This window comes from Homalodisca vitripennis, chromosome 4 (genome assembly GCF_021130785.1).
Source record: "Homalodisca vitripennis isolate AUS2020 chromosome 4, UT_GWSS_2.1, whole genome shotgun sequence".
Taxonomy (NCBI): Eukaryota; Metazoa; Arthropoda; class Insecta; order Hemiptera; family Cicadellidae; genus Homalodisca; species Homalodisca vitripennis.
This window is the reverse complement of record NC_060210.1, coordinates 72266363-72285207: the sequence shown is the minus strand read 5'-3', so window position 1 is coordinate 72285207 and position 18845 is coordinate 72266363. Positions and strand designations below refer to the sequence as shown.

The following is an 18845-nucleotide window of genomic DNA, read 5'->3' as shown; positions in this document are numbered from 1 at the left end:
TTAATCATCCACAGTAATCATTTGTTAGTGTGTTGCTTTTTTACCTGATTAAACTTTTTAATTTGATTAATTTTTACTGAATTTACAATAACTTACAGTCCAATTTGTGTATTTTCACCAATTTATACTGGAAATACAGTTTGATTTCGTTTTATAAATGTGAATTTTAATAAGTTTTTCTGTTTCTAGGATGGATGTAATTTTGTATGTCGCAAGGGAAATGGTAGAGAAGAGCCTTGGAACAGAATTACAAGCAACTTCAACGATCCAGCAGATGAACCATTACTTCACCCTTAGGTTAATTTTAATTCAATTTATGTTAAGTAATGTTCCTTTTAAAACTACCAAAGAAATTATAAAATCCACCACTATCGATGTATTGTAAGCTTTGTTGTAAAGCCTTTACAGTAATATAATTTATTTTAATCAATCAACAATGTATTGTAAAGTGTATAAGTTTATTCTCATGCAAATAAGTTTTAAAAATCTTATGTGGTTTTGCTTATCGTATTTACTTATGTAATACTTAAAAGATAATAGTATTATAAACAAAACTGTTTGCAAAAAATTGTATAGAAGTCAATAATTAAAATGTCTGGAGTTAATAAATGCACAATTATTGTACAATCAACTTTTTTAAATTTAGTTTTTCAACACTTGCTTTATTAAATGTTTAATTTTTTTAGGACTGAGGACCAGGACTATTGGTTGCTTGTTAAGACCTGCATAATACATATGCAGGATAATGCATACATAATGCATATACATCTGACAGCCAATGATCTGTCAGCAAACGTGAGACTGTTGAGTTGTGTAGACTATTATAATCTCTTCTTGCTTGTATTTCCTGGTTGTTGATATGATAAAATTAACACAGAAAAATTAGTATGAAATGTTTTGGTGAAAATTTGGAAACAAATTTCTAAGAAGTAACCAAATTATACATTATTCAATATTTAATTCAAAGTTGTATTAATTCAATCAATTTAATTGATGTAAGCAATTTATCATTTGACATGTTCCACTGAGTTGTACATGGCACAAATAAAGATATTGATTGATAGTGCTCAGTAGTGTTGTCTTTTTATATCAACAATTGGAAATAGCAAACATAAATACAATTACAAAATTGTGATGGTCCATTGACTCAACAATCTTGGCAGTCATTGGCCTCTCAGGTTTATGTGAACCAATTTGGCTGTCTGCATAGCTTGATAGCTGCCATATTGGGTTAGTTCGCTTATTTAGTATACAAACCTTGGTAAATGCACAGTTTTCGTTGTGCTCATGTGAACAAACCCATTGGTGAACTTACTCACAGTACTGTATTATTGGAACTCCCAGGAAGGTTGCTAGACAGTTTACAATAGCCTACAATTATAGTTCCAGCCAGGTCAACATTTACCTCGTGATTCATTTCTAATTTAGTTGGCAGTGTAAAGCTGACACAATATAATAATCATTTCACTTTACTATAGTGTGAAATGTCATATAAATAAGAATAAGTAATTCTTTTTGGTTGATACACATTTGTACTTGTATCTTTTTATGAACCTAAATCTAATTGTTTATGTAGAGTGTCTGAGACAAAATAAGTGGTAGTTCAACTCTCATGTATCTCTTTACTTAATCTCACTCTCTGATAGTTCTAGAGAATAACTTTAAAACATAAACGTAACATATTGACTAAGACAAGATCAACCACTTGCAAATGTATCACTATAGAAGGTTACAATTTTGAACACTTTGATTAATTTAAATATCTGGGAGTAATAAATCAAATATAATTAATAAAAAAATTTAAATCAAGAATAGATTAAATCTAGCAAGTAAACTTTATCTGTGCATTTATGGAACAGGATCCTTAGTTCAAAGATAAATATAACACACAATATGTCCACTGTTATTATACAGTGCAGATATATGGGTAATGAAAAAAAAGAAGAAATATAGCTCATTGTCTTTAAAAAAGGTGTACTAAGAAAGATCTAAGACAAACAAAGAAAAGTGGTGATTGGAGGATTAAACACTAAGAAGAAATAAGACATCTGTACAGACACAATGATTTGGTAGCACATGTAACAATGAGAGAACAAGGCTAGTTTCTAAAAGAAATTGTACTTAGAAAGATAGAAGGAAGAAGGCTGCTAAATATTTGCATGCAGAAGGTAGGGTGAGGCCATGGTAGACATTTAAGTGAGAGGAAGCAGAGGATATAAGAAGATGGAGAGCATTTGTTAGTGTAGCTAAATCCCATCTTGGGAATAGTGTTGACCATGGGAGTAAGAGTAAGTTATCAAATTTGTCATTACATATAAAAATTTATTTGTTTTATTTAACCCCTTAAGTACTTTCTTATCTCAGATCTCTACCCTGCGCTGGGTGTGTTTTTTTGGTCCCAGATATTGTAATGGACTAGACAATTTAAATCATAACAATTTTAATTTATGTTAGAACCACTGTACAAATTATACAACAATTTTAAAATTGTAAAATTTAATATTTACAGGTTTTGAGGGGAATGGTGGGTATGATGATTAGGGGAGGTGGTAATTTTGGAAAGTTTGAATATTTTTTTAAAAAAATTGCTTTTCTGGCAAGAATTAAGACAGTGTTTTTGAAGGGGAGGGGCCTTCATGGAGGGGAGGGGATCAAACTTTTTTGTAAAACACAAAAATGAGGTAAAATATTATTTTGTTAAGATTATTGATTATTAGATAGTAATTATGTCATCAAATCACATCAATAAAATACAATAGTATTATGGTGGAGTGCAAAAATATACAATATAATACAAAAAATAATTCCAAAGCTACGTTTTTAAGATTTTATCAAAGTTTAGAAGTATTTGAGAAAGAAAGATTACAGTGATAAACAGAAATATTTTTGGGATGATACCGGCAGATAATAAATTAATTCAATTTATGGTCAATCACATGTTTGTTTACAACACAGTATCAGAATGAGGAGGGTGGTAGGAAATAATGCATGGCAGGAATCTTAGATTTGTCCAGTAGCCAAAAGACAATGAGACACCTCATATATCAAGTATGACGATACAATCTTTGGTTTGAACCAGAAAAACATGAGAATTTTATATATATAGGTCTTCAGCACTTTCTCACTTCTCGGCTACAGATGTATATATGCCAAGAACGCTTAAGGGGTTAATATGCAATACATGTATCTCTTAAATATGTGTAATATTTCTTTAGAAATATATTAATTTAATATTATGAAATAATGCTTTGTTGTCTATACTTCATAAAGATTTTATAAGTTGAATTCTTGCTCTCTTTCAGTTTGTTAATTTATGCTTCAATTACCTGTGATACTACTTAATTAATTATGAAAAATTTGTGAACAAATATTAAATATTTTGTATTAAATTTTGTCTGCCAAAACTATGATGTGTTTTTAATAAATTAGTTGTTGAAATGATTTCTTTGTAACCATAAATATCTTGCATTTGTGTACATAATAAACGTGAATAGCATAAAAATATAGCTAAAAGAATTCTGTCATACTAAATTTACAGGATTAAACACAGACTGTTGACATTATAACATTGTTTACTATTATGCCAGAGGTTAGATTAAAATTACATTTTCTGAGCCAAAGAATTTTACCACCAAATAGAGTGTTTGTTCAATCAGGTAGCCTTATATTTTTTTCTAAAATTTTAATGATTTTTATGAGTTATATGATGTGACATAATGTTTGTAGAAATGTTAAACCAATCAATATATGTGGACTTTTTATATGAAATTCTAGACTATGGTGGTATTGTAATCTATTACTGAAATTCCTAATATTATAATGTTGTATCTTAAATTTGCAACTATGCTTTAATAGGTAATATTACAGCATCAATATTGAGTCTAATTGTTAGAACAAATATTAAGCTATGAAAAAGCAAATTTTACATATCCTTTCCACCTTAAATTTAGCATAATCCATACAGCCTGCTTTGGAAAATTTAAAATTTGGATGAATCTGCCCTTGTCTATTATGCATATTTCAACGTTAATATAGGAATGAACGACTGCAAAATGTATGGGTTTCAGTTTTTTAAATTAACCATCTTTGACATTCTTCTCAAAACAAATAACACAGATGAAACTTTAGATAAAACGTTATTAGTGTGACCTGTCCAGTCGAAGTCTAATCAATCCCAAATACTTAGCACTGTTAGTTTTATCCAGCTTGTAGTCATCTCTTAAATTTGGGAACATGATTTATTTTGCATAACTTGTATCTTTTGGAAGTTAATTACAACTTTTTGGGGGAGGTTTTTTCAACTAAATCATAAATATCAAAGAATTCTAGTTTATCTATATTGCCCTCAGTTTCAAGAAGATTTGTAATGTCAGGATATTTGTTTACCCTCATATTCTACTATTTATGTACTATATAAGTAATGTTTAGTACTTTTATATATATAAGTAATGTATGACACTATTCGATGTACTGTATTGTACAACTAATGAATAAAGAATTATTGATTGATTGATTGATTGATATTTTGTGTACATTTTGTATAAGGTTTGTCAAATAAGATTGTAAACAAGTAAGTAGTTGTCTGTCTACTATTGCTCAGTTTTCCAAAATGTGTAGCAATTTGGAGTAAAAAACATTATCAAATGCTCTGCTCTGATCAGGGAACATTGCTGCAACTATGTTTTTGTCAACATTTTTAATAATTAACTGAATAAAATTGGTTGCTGCTGAAATTACTGACTTAAAAAACTGTGTTTTTCCTTTTTAAATAAGCTTATTTTCAAAATATGAAGCCAATTGGTTATATGCAATACGTTTGTGGACCTTGAAAAGTGCTGACAATTGTAAGATGGAACAGTAGCATGATGTATTGTGGGCATCACTGTTTTTAAAAACTGGTACTATTGTAGCAGTGTTATATTGATTATATTTTTAGAAAATAGTCAAGAGGCTTTTCATCATGGCCTGATGAAACCGTTTAAAATACTCATATAATGTATTTTTAGTTAAATATATTTACTTTAAAGGTACTGATATCAATATCCAATAAATAGAATAAACCTATTGAAATACAAAAAAAGTCAGTTTTCTTCATTTTCATCGTGAGGGCCTTCTTCTTCATCTTCCTCTTCATCTTGTTCTACTTCTTCCTCATCTTCATCACCAATGTCTTCAATTTGTTTGCTTTCATCCATTTTGAAACTCTCACCCATTCTACTTTCAAAGTCATCATCGTCATCTTCATCCTCTGAACTTGAATCCTCCACCTTAATTCGGATTCCTTCTGAAAACTCCCTCTTGGTAGTGGATGCAACTTTCTTTGTTTGAAGTGTTTCAATTTTAGTGCCAATTGGTTGTTGGATATAATCCAATTCTTGCATTTGATTATCATCTACAGTAAAAGTATCATCTATCTCATCAATTATCATACTCACATCAGAATCATCTTGTGGAGACTGTGGACCTGCAGGAACTTTTAGGTATCCAATTGCAGGTGATAGAGTTTCATCGAATGTAAAATGATCAGTTCGTATACTATCTCTTATTTCAGAAGATTCCAACAAGTCTACTTTTGAAGATACATCTGGGAGAGATGGTATACTTTTTGTACCTAACGATTTTCTACTTTCAAGAGTTATCAGTGTAGCATCTAAGTCAGCAGCAAAAGTTTCTTCCGGAATATTTTCTATTCCAGCTTCAGTAATCATTTCCAAACTACTCTTTGCTCGTCCTTCTGTAAATAATTCAGGTATTTCTTCATCCTCTACATCAGGCTCTGAAAGTTCACCCAAGAAATGGCTATCGACCTCCTCTGAAGGATAACGGAATTTACGATCCGCAAATCTACGACATGGATGGTGTGTGTCCCAATACACATTATAATCATCACCATATGTTTGTTTTAACCATTCTAGTTGTTCTTGTCTTCTTTTAATTTTCCTTTTTTGATACCTTGCTGTATGACTTTTTCTGATATGAACTTTTCTTCCCTCTTTAAGAAGCTCTTCACGAAGTTTCTTTCTCAGCCATCTAAAAATAAATTTACATGTTTAGAAAATACTAATTAACAGATTTGTTCCTTGTCAAAATAAGGTCATATTTCACTATACGGATTATTACCTATTTTGATAATTAATTATTTTGGTTGTTATAGTAAAAAGAAAACATTTTGGTTTAAACACCAGTTATTTGATATGAGTTTAATAAAATATACATACCTCAAAGTTTTACTTCTTTTTCGCCGTCTGTCATTAAAGAGCATTCTTAAAGTATTGTACTTTTCTAACAACTCAGACCATTCAAAATCAAATTGCCATGGACTTCTTTGGATGAGTGATTCTTGTTCATCTGCAAGCTCTTCAAAATTCTCTCCAAAGTAATAATCAATTATTTTATTGAATTCTTCACTGAAAGTTTCTTCTTCTTTCACTGGTACCGACAGTTTCTAAAAAGAACATGTCATATATTTTAGTTGTACACTTTAAAATTATTCTATATTATGAATGGTTTTTTAAAGACACTAATCCTTTCTTAATTAGACATTACAAATTAACTTCCAAAAAAATGTTATCAAGTTATTACACCTAATGGAGTATGCGGCGCCTTCTGTCATCAACAGTAAATTCAATAGTGCTTTATGGATCTGTGCACTAAAGATGAAGAAAGAGAGGAAACAGATAAGTTACAAAGAACAAAGGTCCAGAGAGTAGTGAGTTGAACAGTCTCAATTGAGGAGTTATAGCGGGAGTTCCACCACTTGAGTTGTTGGCAAAGGAGAGGTGGCAGTCCAAGAGGGGAGAGATGTAACTGAAGTCAGGAGGGATATACTAAGTGAATGGCAAGAAAGATGGAGGGTGGCGGAGGCATGAGTCTGGACCTGGAAGCTTATCCCAGACTTTTGACTGTGGATATAATGGCAGAAAGGGAAGGTCAATTTCCACCTCACTCAATTTCTCAGTGGCCAAGTAAGCTTTCGTAGCTTCCTGTTCCAGAGTAGAAGAAGTGATGATGCAGCCTGCACATACAGTGGTGAGGAGAAGTATACTGCAGAGAACACCATGTTCATCTCTTGTAGATGGTTGTCAGAGAGGGCAGAAATGGAAGCAGTGGTAGAAATATTAACTCCTAGAAATATCGTAGCGACTGCTGGAAAGTGCTAGGAAATGGCATTTGATATCTGCTATGATTCAGAAGATCATCAAAAGGAAAATGAGAGAGGAGTAGAATAAGACAAGAAAGACGCAGATAGATGCTAGTGCCCCTCGCTGAGCTGATGTAATGCAAAATAAGTCATTCCCACTCAGTTTGAGAAGGTGGAGGAAGAGGTGGTTTTTTAGTGGAGACTCCACATAACTCTTTGGAACCATTTTAAGAGGAATATAAAGCAAAAATAATGGTACTCAAAGAGAATCTGAAGGGATTTTCCTCCTTTTCCACCAGGAAAAAAAGAACAATCTTTGTACAAGTTCTTGATCTGGGCAATTATGCTAACACTAATACACCATTGGAAATACCTTAGATCACAAGCAGATTACAATAGCTGGAAGTAGACACCTTTTGACTGAAGATTTCTGAGATAAGTATTTGTACATTTTTTTATCAGAGTAACAATGCTAACGTTATTACAGCACTGGAAATACCTTAGGCCACAAGCAGATTACAATGGCTGAAAGTAGTAGCTTTTTGACAAACATAAGGAGGAGGAGTCACAAAACCGGCCATACGATATTCACCCTTACTGCGTTCGTTCTGTGGCTCCGCCATTATTAGTCCAGGAAGAAATTAGCTGCTTGTCAGGTCAAGCGAGTAGGTTTGATGTTCTAGTGTGGTAACAATTCTTGGTCAGATAAGTATGCACTAACAAAATCCGATGTGACAGAGTGTTGTCATGAAAAAAAAAATCAATTGTGTCCTGTCCATTTTTCAGGGTGTTTGCTCCTGATGGGATCTCTTAAGCGCCCAAGACTTTCCACATAAAGTCCTTCGGTTACTATTTGTTCCTATGAAATAAACTAATAGTAAATCTTTGCAGTCAAAAACACTTCCAGCATAAACTTTTTCTTTGCTTTTGTCTGTGCGATTTTTTTTCTTGTTTTATTTGTTATTCTTTTGTGTTGAAATGTTTTTGTTTTCCATTCAGAGGAGTGATGATTTGTTTATAGGTCATAGAGAAACACCACGTTTCATCACCAGTTACAATTTTAAGAAATCTGGATCTGCACCAGCCATTAATATTTTCTTTTCTTTGTGGTTGTCAGTCAGTATATTTTGAACCATTTGCAAACAAATTCTATGGATGTTCAAATGATCATGAAGAATGCTGTAGACACTTATCATTTGATAAATTTACCTCAGATGCAATTTCTTCAATCATTAGTTTCATGCTTGCTCATACAACTTGCCATACTCACTCAAGATTTTCATTACTGGTTGTAGTTAAAGGTGTTCCACTAACAGTGTCATCTTTAATTCTTATACAACCTTCATGAAAACGTTTGTGCCATCCATAAACTTAACTCTTCTTCATCACATTGTCTCCCTAAGCATGAATTAACAACTAAAGAGTCTCACTAGGTGACCTTTGAAGCAAAACACAGAACTGAATGTTTGATTGCTGTTCACTAATTGCCATTTGTTTTAGTTGAGAAAGTTAACTTGTAGACACACGAAAACACTCTCCACAAGTAAACATTGGCAATGAGCGATATGAACATTACAGATATTCTCTCCCTAAGTGTAATACCAACTACTACAAAACAAATTTCCCATTGGTGAGCTCACTGGATGTATATTTAAATCAATTATAGAAACTTTTTAGACTACGTTGTATTTACATATATTTTGTTCACAGCAACAATGCAAATGCTACTACGGCACCGGAATGACTTTAGACTGGAAGTCAATTACAATGACTTATGCTTTATAACCAAAGTAAACTTTACAAACCAACATATGTATAGATATTTTCTTAATTGGAACAACAATGTAAATGCTACTGAGGCACTGGGAATAATTTAGACAGAAAGAAGATTATAAAGGCTGAAAGTAGACAATCTTCAACTACACTAGGCTTCTCAGACCAACTATGTAAATATTGTTTAAATGTGGCAACAAAGCAACTTTTACCATGGCATGTAAAATATAATTTGTTAAAATTAGAAATGTTTCTTCACACACTAAATCTAGTGCCAATTTTCTTTAACATTTGAACTACTTAACAATGAACAATGTGCCTGAAAAATGTCCACTTCCGATGCAAAATTGTTATAGAACTATATAATATTACATCTATGAGGGGGTTACATTACATCCCCCAAAAAAAACCGGAATTATTTTATAAAAATTATATATTATCAAATTTTTTACAATACAACCTTATCTCCTTCAAAATAATCTCCATTACAACTAATACACTTGTCCCAACGGTATTTCCATTGATCAAAACATTTTTTGTAGTCTCTTTAGAAATGGCTGCAAGCTCGAGCTTCGTTTTTTTCTTAACCTCTTCAACGCTGTCAAATCGTTGACCTTTCAAGCCTCTTTTCATGTGTGGAAATAAAAAAAAGTCGCATGGAGCGAGGTCAGGCGAGTAAGGTGCGTGGGGCAGCGGAACCATGCCGTTTTTGGCTAAAAACTGCCTAACTGAGATGGCTGTGTGTGCCGGTGCATTGTCGTGGTGGAAGAACCAGTCTCCAGTCTGCCACAAATCGGGTCTTTTCTGGCGAACACTGTTGCGCAATCTTCTTAAAATCTCCAAATAAAATGTTTGGTTGACAGTCTGACCTGGAGGAACAAACTCAGAATGAACAATGCCTTTAGCATCAAAAAAAGAAAATCAACATGGTTTTGATGTTTGATTTGACATGCCGACATTTTTTTGGACGAGGTGAAGATGGCGACTTCCATTGGCTTGACTGTTGCTTCGTTTCTGGGTCATAACCATAGCACCATGACTCATCACCAGTAATTACCTTTTCCAGAAAATCGGGATCATTTTCGAGATGTTCTTTCAGAAGGCGGCAAGTTTCAACTCGATGTGCCTTTTGATGGTCAGTCAGAAGTTGAGGAACAAATTTGGCAGCAACTCTTTTCAGTCCTAAATCTCCTGTTAAAATTCGCTGAACCAAGCTCCAAGTTAACCTACTACTCTCTGATAGTTCCTCAATTGTCTGTCGACGGTCGGTGAGCACAAGTTCACGAATTTTCTCAACATTTTCGTCCGTTCGAGAGGTTGATGGACATCCAGAACGAGGTTTGTCTTCAATCGACATGTCGCCATTTTTAAATCGAGCGAACCACTCGTAGACCTGAGTTTTCCCCATAGCATCATCTTTGTAAGCTGTATTCAACATTAAAATAGTTTCTGCAGCATTTTTACCAAGTAAAAAACAAAATTTCACAGCTGCACGTTGTTCACTTAAACTTGCCATGACAAAAAACGAAACGAGAACAAAACAGGGTTAGCGAAAACAGTCACTACGAACGAACAGAAAGCACTAGGACAACAGAACTGGGGTCACTGAGCTCGCAATGGGTTGCGTGACACATGCCTAGCGGCAGGAATGTGTACTACACGCTGCCGGCTGCCAGCAATACAATTCCGGTTTTTTTTGGGTACACCCTCGTAAGTGCTTTTACTAAGATTACTATAGACTTAGTATTTCTCCACTCTGACCTAAAATAGTGTGTCATTGAAATTGTTGGAGCTATTCATTCAAATATTGTATAATGATGTAGATGACAAAAATGCTTTTCATTGATATTCATAAAAACTGATTCACTCTCCAACTTCAGAGGCCAAAATAATTGCTCATAAACTTGAACTATATGAGCCAAGGACATATTTGCTATTTGATAGGAAATCACGCCCAAAGCCACGTGTAACTGCTAGTTAGTTTATGTGTTTAAAATGTCTCTTGTCGATTGAGAGTACAGTTGACAGTGGAATATGCACTGTTTTTTTATTTATTTCACCACTATGATTAATGGAGCTTTCAAAGATAGGCGTAAGAATGTTCCTAATAAGGGATACAAAGTAGGGACCCTCAGTGATCACTGACGATTTGTTACAGGATTGAATGAAAAATAAAAAATAAACTTATGGTTCATGATTCCTTTGTTATCAGAGGAATGTTTTCTATGAAATTTCTATTAAATGATTACAATCATAAAAAAAGGATAATTTTGTTGCATAACATTGCCTACCCAAAACATTTGGGTGGAAACATTTGATCACACTATAGCCCCCATGTAATGTCCATTGTCCAGTGACGACTACATGTTTCTACTACTGAACAAGCATCTCGAAGGTTAGCACCAGGATGGCGACAATAGTGTAAAAATGGTTGTAGCGGCTGTTATTAAATCAAGAGGCAACACTGTTTGAATTTAATGATTGCTTTCCCGAGAACAGCCAATTTCTAGAATAACTATAGTGAGAATAAATTATTTAACATTTTATGGAAACAGGAAGTGTATCTAATTGTCATAGGCCAGTAAAGTTAGCTACTGTGACAAATGAAGAAAAATCTTTAGCCTTATTGCAGACATTTACTGAGAAGTTCCTAAGCTCAGCAGCAGAAACTCATGACATTTCTGGTACTGTACATCCGTGAAAGAGATTGTGCAGCCTCAATTGAACACGCTCTTCTCCAGTACAACCCAGCTTACAAGCCTTTGAGTATTTTAATTGTAACAATTCAATTTGAGGAAAACCCCTAAAATCTCATGTTAAAATTTAAAAAATATGGTTACACCATATAGAACACACACACACACACACACACACACACACACACACACACACACACACACACACACACACACACACACACACACACATATATATATATATATATATATATATATATATATATATATATACAGTATATATTATCACAGTAATTGACTGCAGTGAATTCATTTACAAATTGAGATAGCACTGTTAGGTAAGAGCAGTCTGTCATAGCACCGTCTTGATTTTGGTTTATTTAACAATATCCTAACCCTTAGAATGCTGGATATAAATTTCTCTATTTCCCCCTAGGGTGTAATTAGATTTTAAAATAGTAATCTTAGTCTTAATGAACTTAAAGTTCTATGTTAAAATTAGGACATCTAAAGTTATTGTAGGAAATAAATAATAAAAACATATTCTTTAAGAACTCTTAAAAGACATTTTTTACAAATGAATATGTATAAAAAAGAAAACATGAAATTTTACAATAAAAAAAAAACACACACAAAACAAAATTTTATAGCATTCCTATACATTTTGGCACTGAATAGGCTCATGATCCTGAATAGGTCAAGTGTCTTGCGCCTCCCTCGGTTCACATTACTTCATACTGGTCCTATTATATTACATGCACTGAGTACAATGCTTAACCCAAGTAGATGTTGACAAATAACAGAAACCTACCATTTAATAACATCTCATGATGGTGGTTACCATTTCTATACAATAAAATAGATAATTCTTTTGAGTTAAGTTGTCCAGTTAACCTTACTAGCAACTCATGCATTGTTCTTTATGAAAGGAAATATTTTAGGTTCATTCAAAAGGAGGAAAATATATCCACTGCATCATTTTGAATAGAGCGATGTAAATCTTTTTGAATTAAAAATATGTCAAGCTTGTTTAATATCATAAATTTTTGGAAGTGTAAATTTAAGTTATAGTGCTTCAAGAATGTAGTACAAGTAATGTTTATACTTATGTAAAATTGGATTGTGTACTAGTATATTTCCGTAACTTAATCATTAGCTATAATCTTTATATCTGTGGCCTACTTAAAAAAATACATGTATCTAAAAGATCTTGTGTTGGCCTATAATGAAAAATTACGTATAATTATTGAAATTGAGATTTTCTTACTCTAGATGATTTTGGAAAGATCAGGTCTACTGTTTGTCGAAATATTGTGTCAGCCTGTTTAAGCCTCTCTTGAGCTTTCCCATGTTTTTGTGCTTCATTTCTTTCTTCATGCACAATCGGTCTCATAAGAATTTCCATCTCATTGCGATCAATCTTTTTCTTAGCCATCACCATCTGGAAAGTAAAAGAAACTATCCTTTTATTACAAGGAAACTTTTAAGATACGCAACCTATTGTATACTTCAACATTGAACTTAGAACCAAAAGATTAAAATCTAAGCTAAAAGGTTCTTAACTTTTAACTGGTAATAATTGTTCTTTAATAGCAATTATTGGGCAAAATTGGAACATACATGAGTTGTATACTACGTTCACAACTTAAAAAAGAAAGTATAATAATGCAATTAGACATTTGAGAAAATGAATGGTGTTTTTCATGTGTTTAATTTTTACGGAAGCGTACCCAAAATTTTTTTTCACAAGGTTATAATAGTACCTGTACGTAGTACACTATGTTTTTATCATAACTAATCTAAAATATTTGATTAGCAAAAATTATTAACAACTAAAATAAAATTACATCTGGCAATCAAAAATGTGTTATTCTTCCATTTATTTAGATTCCACAATTTCAGAAGGGGGATTTATTACCTTTATAACTCTCTTGCTGTGGGTACATTCCTGGTTTGAAATCGCATAAGTTTTGATACTATATTGATCAGTTACATTACAATCATACATTTTAAAAATGTATCTCTTGTTATGTCTCTTGTCTTATAAAAAATGTCAAATTGACACATTTAATAGAACATACAAATATGTAACAAACCTCGTGCATGTGTTCTTCTTGTTTTTCTCGCCACTTCTCCTCTGCTTCCTCTTTCCACAAAAAAGGTTTGCCACGTCTTCTCATATACCATCTACACAGAATTATAATTGTATGATAAAGTAAATGAAATGTAACTCTAAAACTAAAACACAAAGTATTTAAATTGGGTTATACATATCGAAGTGAATTGTTTTTGGTTTGCTAACTTAAGGTACATAAATCCTATCTAAATACAGATTATTGCAATCCAGTGGCTAAGACATGAATCTTGATTAAGACACAAAGTTCCACCAAACTGAATTTTGTGTTTTGCACTTTAAAAATGAATTAATAACGTTACTAAAAAAGGCGTACAATTTTTCCAGAAATAATGCAGGTTGAAAAAAAGTGAGTAATAGGCAGTTGGTCACTATTCTTTATGAACACCGAGTCAAGCTCCATTTAACCTTCTGCCTAGTGCAGACCCTGAAATCTGACATTTTTACAGACTATTGCATTGCATCGATTCCACTATTTCTTGGTTTTTTGCAAACCAAATAGTTAGGTTAATATCTTCAAATTACGCTTGGTAACAAAATTTATGGGAAGATCTGAGGATTTAGGAGAGAGATTGGACTATCAAATTTTCAAATAAGCTATCATCTGGTAAAAATTTGAAGCTGTCAGAGAAAATGTAGACTTAAAATTATTAATTAATTACAGCTAATTTAATAAAAAATATTTTAAAATTCACTCTTTGTCGTGGTTTTGACGTTCATTTAACACCAGCCATGCAATCCATTAAATCCAACAACAACGGGTGTCCTAAGTGAGTATCTGCACAAGAAAGAATCAAGTCAGGATGTTTGTGTGGTCTTAGGCACTACTCTCGGACACGTGAATTAGCCTTGAAGTCACGGTTTAGATTTTCGACCCTGACGTTAGGAATTTTTGCTGTCTGGTGTACACTTATGAGAGTCACTGGTCTGTGGTAAAGCCAGTGGGAGGGCCCACCTTAAATTAACGGTGGTTGGTTTGGATGGAAGTTGACGGAATCAGTGACTTTCTTATATAAAATGTACTAGGCCCAAAACACCCGTTTTGCAATTTTGTCTTCACAATTAAAAATAAACCACTTGATTTATGTATTTTTAGGCTCTACAAGGGAATTATTATTAGTGATGACCACATTAATAGCTTTTAAGGGTTATGGTTTATAATTAATGGTTATAGTAAATATTGCATGAGATGAATGTAGGGGAACTCTTTGGTTTAGTATCAGTGAGCAGTTTCTATGATGGTTTTTTAGGACTCAAAGTTTTAAACACAGAGCCTTACGTCAATGTCTCTTTGACATTTTAAAAGTTATTTATTTACTATCAGGATGTTTGTCATAAATATAAACAAGATCAGTAAAATAAATTATTATCAGTTGGATATATTTTTATGTTTTTGATTTTACATTGTTGATGTTGTAATATTTGCATGGCATCCTCAGTAGTGTGTATAAAATATGATTCATTTTAATTTTTACAAAATAATTGATTAACATATGGAGTAAATGAATTTAACTCTACCTCGCAAAATTTGGTTTTCATTTTGTTGTCAATGGATTAATTATATTGCTAATTTTCTGCAACTAAACAAAGTACTATCTATTTCAGTTTTCTATTGTTATATTCAGTTGGGAAAATTATATTATTTTATCACCATATAAGTGTGTTTTCTCTTGAAAATTAAAAAGTGTATTTGTCTTTTAATGAATGACAGCGATTAAAAAAAAAGATTTTTGGATGTTTATTTCAGTTTTTGGGGAAATATTTTATAATGAAGTATGCCTAATATGGCATTAATCTAAACATTGAGTACAGATAGAACTACATACTTATAAACTTCTTCATTATATTTCTTCCTGGCTTCTTCCTGTTTTTCTTTTTCTAATCTCACTTCTTCATCTAATTTCTTTTTTTTCTCAGCCTGCTTCTTTTCTTCTCTGTCTGGATTTACATTATTTTCTCTCCACCACTTCGACCACTGTTTCATTTTCTTTTTTCTTTCTGGTTCAATATTTATAAATTTCTTGAGGCGATTAAGCTAAAGAATAAACAAAACAGCTTAAAATTTTTATCATAGCACTTAACGATTTGTGTTTTGAATAATGATATGTTTAAAAAAAAGAATTCCATAATATTATTTTATTTATAAAATTGTTAATCATTTTATATTAGTAAAACACATTTTATGGTCTGAAATACTTATGTCACTAATGTCAATCTTATGCTCTTCATTGAGACATAACTGTTAAACATTAGTAGAGTAGTTACAATAACATATTTTTCAATTTGCTTACTTTTGTATTCATTATAAATAAAATATCTAACTTAAAAAGGTTTGTTCTTTTGTATTTATACTCTGAAATTATTTCTAAATCTCGATTATACATGGTTGGTTTATTCTAGATTACACGATTTACACATCTGTTAATTAAAAATAATCAATTTGTATTAATGTTAAATTTGCAAAGTTATTACGTGAAAGGTTTAAATGTGTCATAATTGCAAGATAAAAGATAAACAAGTTGAATTTTATCTTGTGTTATAAGTTAGGAGGTATCAAATTTAAAACTCTCCTGGTAAAAAAGCTTTCAAATTTTATTTCTTAATACACAACCTCAATGTTAAAACCAGGTATGATTAAATATAAATATTTCTAAAATACATTAGATCATTTCAATCTCAAAGATTTTTAAACTGTGGAGAGCTGAATGAATATTTTAACTAAAGGCCATTTGAAAAGTCTTTGTAAGAAGATTTTAAAAATAATGATACACTAACAAAATGTTATGGATAGATGAGGAAATCTAGCATTGTAGTTTTAAAAGTTTGGTGCAACTACTAAATTTTATTTTGAAACTCGTTATGTTTTTAATTAATTTGTAAATTACGTATAAATTGGCTTGTTCTGTGCATATTTAAATAATAGTACCAAACAGGGATAAGGTACATACAACAGTTGAGTCAATCTGTAAAGAATATAAGACGGCTTTTGGTAATTTGTAAGTGTGGTCAAATTTAATATAAACCAGTACAGTGATTACGGAAGATTTGTAGTCAAACTGCTAAGGATTACAGTGTTATGTACAAGCATTTCAGGGAAAAGGGGTTATACAGAAGTGTTATAATATAGGAGCGAGGTACAGTTCATATCATCATTACTAATAAATAATAATAAAAAAATCATCATGTTTGCATTTTACAAAATATATTACTGCACATCCCGAAAATCAATATTCTGGACTATATAGCTATTGTTATTAAAAATTATATGAATTATTGCATATTTGGTTGTACTACAAAAGAAAGTACACTAATTATTTTTAGTATGACTACCTCACTTTCAGTCCAAATTCTGAACTGTTGAGGGATGAAAAATAGGCGAAAAGCTGAGTTGTAGTCTGCTACTCCCAACAACCCCCTCACTTCTGGCAGTAAAGGTGGAGATAAATCTATAACATATAGATTCAAAAATTACAACATCTACATAGGCCTTCCCAATAAAAATAAATGGACCTGTGACAAAAAATTAATCCAGCATAACAATAAAAAGCAAGTGTTGTAAAAATGGTTATAATACATGCAGTTTAGTAGTAATAAATACCTCAGTCAAGCAATTCAAAAAGAATTTCATTTAAATACTTTTGACTATAGTAACTTATCTTCAGTTACCAATCATGAAAGCCAACCAACTGGATTTATCATAGTTCAAAACACAATACAAATGAAAAATCTAGAAGGTAACTTAAAGATTGAAATTATTAGCTGAATTGCATAAACTGACTGGCAAACTTTATCAAGTTTGACTATTACGTTATCTTCATTGCAATTGCCGGCTATAATAAGGTCATATAAATGTTCATTAGCAAATTATGTACATCCAAGATGGAAACTGCAGCTGTGTAATGAGTTGCTGCTTTATTCAGCATCTTTTTAATGAGTTGTCATCCACCTATTCTGTTATACAAACTTGTTTATTTTGATATTTGTTTATACGAGTAGTATATAAAGCTTATGAATTTATCACGTACTAAAGTCTGCTTTACATAAATATTGTTGGGGAGACAGGGGATTTGGCATGAAACGGTTTTTTTTTACAACATACAGCTACATCAGTGGATTGAAATATATGAAATGGAGTGAAATCATTTAACATACTTGTTATAACACGTCCAGACACTATGATTGTAGTAGCAGGGGCATGGTTTTGTATAATGATATCCCATATTTCTACCACTCCATCACTCCGTGCTATACGAATCAAACTTGGTCGGAGAGAGGACCAGATGCCATCAGTGACATGAACACCATAATACCTCTTGGTCAGAATTGGTTCTTCCTGAAAATATATTAAAGGCATTTAAACATATTTGAGAGCATTAAGCATATAACTATATGTTTTCAAGAAAACTGACAAATGTTTTTTGAGCTGATAGGAATGAAAACATAAAGTGATGAGGTATCACTTGTTTTATTAGTAGTGTTGCAGGAAATACAAGATATCGTTTAGGGTTTCGTACTTATTTCTTCCTAATTACATTCATTATCAGAAAAACAAAATAAATAGATCCATATAAATATATTAGAGATATGTTTTGTCTGATAAAGAAACTGTAGCAGTTGATTGTTTTAGTAGGTTAAAAAAATGGTTTTGGTATTATTGTGTGAAAAATATTAAATAAAGATCATATAAATGAAAGGTGCAGATTATACTGAAAGTCAAAAATATGAATGTCATATAATACTTACATTATTTGCACTGTGCCATATAGCAAATACATGGCCTCCCACAGTGAGACATACAGAAGGAATGAATGGATGTTTTGATACTCTATGGATGGGTCCATCATGGTAAGAATCCCAAAAGTGGCATGTATGGGCAAAGTCTGAAATCAGAGTTTTGTACTTGCCTACCTATTATATTAATTATCTAAATATCATATATATCTATTGATATCATATATATCTAAATTCAAAATCTAACAAACTGTCTACATTGATTGAATATGTATAGATTTAAATAAATTCCACACAAGAAAGACAATGATGTATTCTAATTACATATGAAGACTAAATACGAGAGGCGTGCAATGTTAACCAGAAGTAC

General features: G+C 31.9%; 2 protein-coding genes across 2 annotated transcripts in view; one reads left to right on the top strand and one right to left on the bottom strand.

The window, feature by feature from the left end:
- The window catches only part of LOC124359527 (cation-dependent mannose-6-phosphate receptor-like), a 52192-nt gene extending 47679 nt beyond the window's left edge, over positions 1–4513 (top strand). The window contains exon 6 of the mRNA XM_046812339.1: positions 190–4513. Within this exon, the coding sequence (XP_046668295.1) occupies positions 190–297 (108 nt within the window). The 3' untranslated portion in view covers positions 298–4513. The remainder of the gene's footprint in view (positions 1–189) is intronic.
- Positions 4514–4977: 464 nt separating this feature from the next.
- The window catches only part of LOC124359525, a 57382-nt gene continuing 43514 nt past the window's right edge, over positions 4978–18845 (bottom strand). The window contains exons 20-27 of the mRNA XM_046812335.1: positions 18488–18624; positions 17897–18077; positions 17075–17190; positions 15571–15779; positions 13707–13797; positions 12878–13051; positions 6219–6445; positions 4978–6030 (exon numbers count right to left, since the gene is read on the bottom strand). Of these exons, the coding sequence (XP_046668291.1) occupies positions 5082–6030; positions 6219–6445; positions 12878–13051; positions 13707–13797; positions 15571–15779; positions 17075–17190; positions 17897–18077; positions 18488–18624 (2084 nt within the window). The 3' untranslated portion in view covers positions 4978–5081. The remainder of the gene's footprint in view (positions 6031–6218; positions 6446–12877; positions 13052–13706; positions 13798–15570; positions 15780–17074; positions 17191–17896; positions 18078–18487; positions 18625–18845) is intronic.